At 35.8% G+C, this 6,258-nt stretch overlaps 1 protein-coding gene across 1 annotated transcript; it reads left to right on the top strand.

The window, feature by feature from the left end:
* The first annotated feature begins 588 nt into the window (after window positions 1-588).
* LOC108375521 (uncharacterized) lies at window positions 589-2,197 on the top strand. Its single transcript, XM_017631663.1, has 2 exons — window positions 589-1,246; window positions 1,303-2,197. The coding sequence occupies exons 1-2, from the start codon at window positions 1,220-1,222 to the stop codon at window positions 2,155-2,157; spliced, it is 882 nt and encodes a 293-aa protein (XP_017487152.1). The 5' UTR covers window positions 589-1,219; the 3' UTR covers window positions 2,158-2,197.
* The last annotated feature ends 4,061 nt before the right edge of the window (window positions 2,198-6,258 follow it).

Here is a 6,258-nt window from a genome sequence, read left to right as displayed (position 1 = left end):
AACATACTCTGATTTATTACTTGAGTGGGCAACTTGCTTTTCAATTTTTCCCTTTCAATTGAGTTTCAATTTTTCCCTTTCAATTGAGTTTCAATTTTGCTTTCAATTTTGTGAAAATAAAAATATTCTAAGCTTCTGCATGCTAAAATGTTAATCTACAATGGAATTAAAAAGTCACATTGCTTTCATGAAGATTGCAGGTTTTTCCTAACCTAAATTTCGTACATATTTCGAAACTTGGATTTATGTGTGAATATGGTGATTATAAAAATATAACCAAAAATATTTACGGAGCTTCATCTGCCTCGGGAGACACGCACTACACTCGCACAACTTCGCTCCGGCTACTGCAGCAGGTTGAACTCCTACTTGAGTAGGTTGAATGAGGATGTGCCGAACGAATGTCCGGCATGCGGAGAGACCCCACATGACTCGAAACATCTCTTCGCATGCCCGGAAAACCCGACAACCCTAACGGCCTTGTCCCTATGGGCAAACCCCGCAGAAGCTGCACGCTTCCTAGGGTTGCCGTTAGTGGAACTTGACGACAACGACTGAGATACCAACCGATCTGGGCGGGGTTGTTGTAGCCGCTACAACAACAACAACAACAACAACAACAACAACAACAACAGCAGGAACTGCAAACTCTTTAAGAAAAAACAGAAACGTCGGTACAACTTTAAATCGTTTTTTGAGGCTTCGCGCCATCTCCAGTGAATTGAAAATGCCTCGTGGTTAAGGTTGTTTATTTATGCATTCTTAACTAAGTATGGAGATGATGGCTATTTATGACAATCAGCATTTTTCTTACATATGTATGTATGTGCAAGTATGCATCCGAATTCAACATCCGTAATTAGGAAATGTCCATATGTAAGCAAGCATTTTAATCTAATGTATGGAGGTGGCGTAGAAGTAGTCATCTACTGAGGCTGTTCCATTATTCACTGCTGGCAGCCAAAACTAAAATCGGCTGTCGGTAGCTATGAAATATGAAACGCATCAACGAATCAATTCACACCTTTCAAATATTCATATTGGAGAAGCTTCGCTGCTGTGCTGGCGTGTGACGAAAACTTTAAAAAGCGTTACACCAAGCAAGCTTATTTCTAAGATAAATTGTGCTTGAAGGAAAGCAGTCGCGTCGCATCAGATCTTGAAGCCACAGTTAGTCTAAACGAATATACATACATACATACATACATAAATAGTCTATATGATGTGGAAGGCAACATGTATTGTTGTGAGTTATTTTCACTGGATTTTAATTTGCAAATTAATGATGAACTTGATTTTCAGTTGCTTGTCACATTTTGCGGATTGGCGTTGGCGCGTCCAACAGAAATAGAAGACATTTTCGCTGGGTATTTAAAAAATGTTAACCTCTATAATCCAGACAAACAATCGCAGATAGTCAAGCGTCGAATATACGAAGACAATTCAGATACGGAAATAAAAAAAGTTTCACTGCAGTCGCTCATTGGCGATTTGGAGTCTAATTTTTTCCAATCAGCATCTAGTGTTGGTGGTTTTTCACAACAAGCACCGGGAGTCCCTGAAGCCACCTCAGCGCAAGTCGACAGTCATTTAGTGCTCAAAAGAAAAACGGAAAATGCCGAGCAAGTTGACAAAATTGGAACTCAGAAAAGTTCCGAGAACTCTGAGGAAACGACTATTGCCGATTTAGTAGAAACAACGACAGAGAAGATATCCACTAAAGAAACCGGAAACACCCGAATACAAGTTGAACATATTTCGGTGCAGCCACACTTTGGCGATCTGCCTGTGGTACCAGCTTTTCAGGTGCATCACACAAAGCTAATATCGGCTACATTTAAGGACACGGACTCCAAGCCAACACAAATAACTATCACAAAGACAAATATACACGCTGCCCCCGTACAGGGAGATTCCGAGAAGATTGATGATCACAAAGAGCAGAGCAAAGCCCAGGAAGCGGAAGATAAGGTCAACGAGCACACCGAGAAAAGCGACGAATCCAACCAGCCTGCCACCACCGAACAACCAGAAACACTCATTACAACAACAACTACCAAGAAATCAGTGTCGGAATTGAAAGAAACTGAGGCAGAACTTAAAGAGAAGGTGGCAGAAATTGAAGCGGAACCAGTCATACTCTCAGCACGAGTCTGAAAGCGCTACCAAGCTAAACATGTTTTTTATTAAGAAATTTAAAAAAAAAACTAACAAGTGCAGCTCTTTTTAAAAAACTTGAATAATTTCATTTCAGTATGGATGGATGTATGTATGTATATACAAATACACATATGTATATGCAACGTATTTAAAATGTATTTATTTATATGTAAATATGTATGTAAAAACATAAGGATGTTCGCAAATTTACATACATACATATGCGGATAAACATGGGCCGTTTCGCTAAAAATTCTCGACTTCGAAATGCATACATACATATGTACATATATCTGTGGTCATAAGCAATAGCCGCCTAAATAGGTTCATCTAAAAATTATTAAATAGCCTAGCTGGCGAGATGGGGATTTCCTTATACACATGGAATAGTAGCTGCAGAATACGATGGCATATATGTATAACTCAATTCCTTCTTAAGTCAACTTAGGTAGTTATTGCTTATGACTACAGATATATAAATACATATGTATGTATGTATTTATATACATATGTATGTAAATGTGGTCATATGATTTATTTAAACAAGTATCGAAATTAGGAAGGGAATGCAAATTACAAAATCAAATACACAATTCTCACAACATTTGCTCGAACAATGGCCCAGCTCAGCTTAAGCTTCCCATCGTTATTGTGTGCAATTTTAAATTTGAATTCAAGTTATCTACTTAACACCTGCCGACGTAAATGCATTCAGGCATGCAGTAGGTTCAAAGCCCAATTGTTTAGCTTCAATTGATGAGTCACCTTAACTAAAAACACGAACGATAGTATGTGCATAGAAGCAATTTCTATAAAAAAATAAATGCTCAAAAACATTGGGATAGTAAAAGCCATGATATATATAATATATGTCGCTATCAATTTCCACCCCTAGCACGACTATGCCAAATAACCTAGTGTACACTATATACATATCGTTACCTTAATATAGAAAGGCCCTAACTGATATAGTTGCTGAAATACAAAAAAGCCGTAACTAACAAAAAACTTGTATTGCTTAAAATGATGTGGGGACTTAGAATTCGATGAAATGCATCATAATCAATCAAAAGGGAATTTTGAATTTTTACTTAGTTACGGATTTTTGTATTTCAGCGACTATATGAGTTAGGGCCTTTCTATATTAAGGCAACGATATGGTAAAAATTTTTTGTCTTTAACGTTACATTCGCACGTATATTTCGGTTTATATTTCAGAAACGTTGTGTAAAAACCGAAAGTTTTTCATTTATCCTGATAATAAGCCCCAAAAGCTACATTTTATATACAGGCACTTGCTTTCTATCTTTTGTTGTTTTAAAGATAAATGTGGTGATCTTTAACGTTACATTTTTTTGGAAGTCAGCTACACAAAACGTCACACTTACGGAAAACTTTGCAAATCCTGCAAAGTTAAAAATTAAACCAAAATATTTTAATAAAGATCAAGGTTCAAAGAAACTATAAAAATATTAACTTTTGGATAACACACGTTCATAACAAATCTATAAACTGAAATATGCAGTCCTTAACGTTACTTACCATAGTTGACTATATTTTGCATTTTGCTCGCATGCGAGGCACAAGAGAAATGAACGTGCATCCCATACATTGGATGGCAATCGGCACACTTGTTTCTAGATGCTTTAAGATGTATGTATGTATATCAACAAGTTATACCAAGAGTTGGTGGGTAAGTCAAAGAAGTATTTTCTTCTTATTTCTTCACTCGTTCCTCGTTCCCAAAATTTTGAGCATACATATGTATCTGTGCTCGTATGGAATAGTAGCTTATGTCGGGCAGCTGGTCGTGGCCATCGATAGTTTCGATAGATAGATAGATGGTTCATTTTTGGAAATGGTACATCTCTGGGTAGATGCTCAGAATAGAAAGTAGATGCGTTGAAGTACCCAAAAAATAGTGATGCATGTTCTGGATCAAGAACACCAAATTCAAGGAATGTCATCCCTTTTGTACAAATGGTACTCTCGCATTTAGTTCGAAGACCCCGGCTTGATCTCCTTTGCTTTGTAAATAACTGATATTTATGTTGATGTTTTCAATATTTTCGAGTAGAAGATTAGTCAGTCCCCCACCCGTCGATGAAGAAAATTCACATTCGAAAATTTTATGTTCTACAAAATTAAACGCAATCCCAGAATTCTGCGCTCTCCTCAATTTAGCGCCCAGGTCAACCGCTCCCTAGGGCGAGGCGAGGCCCTAAAGCCGGCACTGAACACAGATATGTACATATATGCATATATTTTTTTCATAAAAAATTCTCATAAAAGCATTTGCTAAGTAAGACGTACACCTTAAATTGAAAAAGAAGCTTTGCCAAAAACCTCTTTTTTACATATCCATCGCTTCTTCGTCATTATTAATAGTAAATAAGAAAATTTTTTTGGCGCAATCTCGCGATGGTTTTTACCGTTATGTATAACCTTTCTATTTCTTAGGCCCGCTCACTTTATATTTAAAGGTTGCATTAAAATTTATGATTATGTCTAAAGTAAAGCATTTTATTATCGGTTTTAAATTGGCTTACAACCAAGAAACGTAAGTACTGTTCTTCAAAACTCGATCATAGAAATGCTTAACTTTAGACACAGCTTTATTGTCAATGCAACCTTTAAACATAATTCGAGTTTTAAAGTTAAAGAATACTTCAGAAAACGGCCCTTACTTAGGATGAGTTTAAACTTTGATCACGGAAACTGGAGCACTGGCTATTATAGCGTTTTCTTTTCTCGAAAAAAGGCCCATTCCAGCTCGCATGTTGAATGTGCGTATGGATGTGCGTTCATTCATATAGGAACTTAAAATTAGTAAATTCCTTAGAAATATCGTTATACATATACTAGAGTTCACTGTGCCTGTAGACCAATGTATTTAATATTATCGATCTAAAAAAAAAAAAACTTTATGTAAAATAGCTTGATAAGAGATTGATAAAGCCGCTAAGTTATGAAGCTTTTTAATTTTAATACCTTTTTATAAGCGAGTGGAGCAGATTTTGTAGTTTGGCATTCAATATTCATACAACCCGTTAAAGAATTTCCCTGAAGTGTACAAATGAGCGAGCACGCCAAAGTCATTACTTTGATAAGATATTGAATTTAGCGTCCGATGATAAACGACAAAACAATACTCCATCAAATCAAAGTTTCGTCAACGCCAGCCACAGCTAATCAGCCGCAGCCAACACTGCCGTCGTCGTCGTCATTATCGTCGCGGTTTTCTTCCTACGCAGTCAGCTTAGCTTAAGTCACAAGTTACGAAACATTGGTCAGTGGAAATCCAAGAAGAGGATAAAAGCTAAAAGCCCTTGTGTTACGAATGGTGCAGTATAGCATTTATAACATTTTATTCATGAAAAGCAACAGACGTCATGGCATCTTCTAATGTCAATACAGGCTTTGCCAAATGCTTTATTGCATTCATGGCCATTGTGATATTGGTAAATATTCTCAGTTATTAGCAGTTAGCCAGTTGAACTGAGTTACATACGTACATTCAATTTAAGTTATTTGCAAAATACTTTTTGAGTAATCCTTATGAAATAATCTAATTTTCGGGAAAATCAAACGCCAGTAAATGCCTTTGTATCTTTTTTGTCAAAAAAAAAAAATTAAATTCCATTCGTCATAAATGTTTGGTAGTGTTATTAATGTGAATCACGTTATCATATCTACATACATACATATATTTTTAACCATGTTTGTATATATGTATGTAGTATGTAAGGAGATTCACATTTCCGTATACATACATATATGTACATTAGACTGCATCACCAAAAAATTTGCGGTTTTTCGGCCGGGATTACAAAATCTATTATACTTTATTACTTCCATCAAAATATTTCGGAGAAATATAAGATTAACGTGAGCTGGACTGATTTGAAAATACCTCCAAAAAATGGAGTTTTTATGAATAAAAATAGTCTCTAAAAGGAAAACAGTTTAAGCTTAAAAATCTATGTATACAAAAATATTCAAAAATTTTTTAAGCGGAATCATAATAATAGCGTTTGCTGTTTTTTAACTTTTTTCAAAGTTTTGCTTAAGAAAAACTTTAATAACTGGGCCAAAACT

This window comes from Rhagoletis zephyria, unplaced genomic scaffold, assembly GCF_001687245.7.
Source record: "Rhagoletis zephyria isolate East Lansing unplaced genomic scaffold, Rhagoletis_zephyria_1.1 Rzeph_scaffold_09039, whole genome shotgun sequence".
Classification (NCBI taxonomy): Eukaryota; Metazoa; Arthropoda; class Insecta; order Diptera; family Tephritidae; genus Rhagoletis; species Rhagoletis zephyria.
This window is presented reverse-complemented; position numbering and strand designations above follow the sequence as displayed.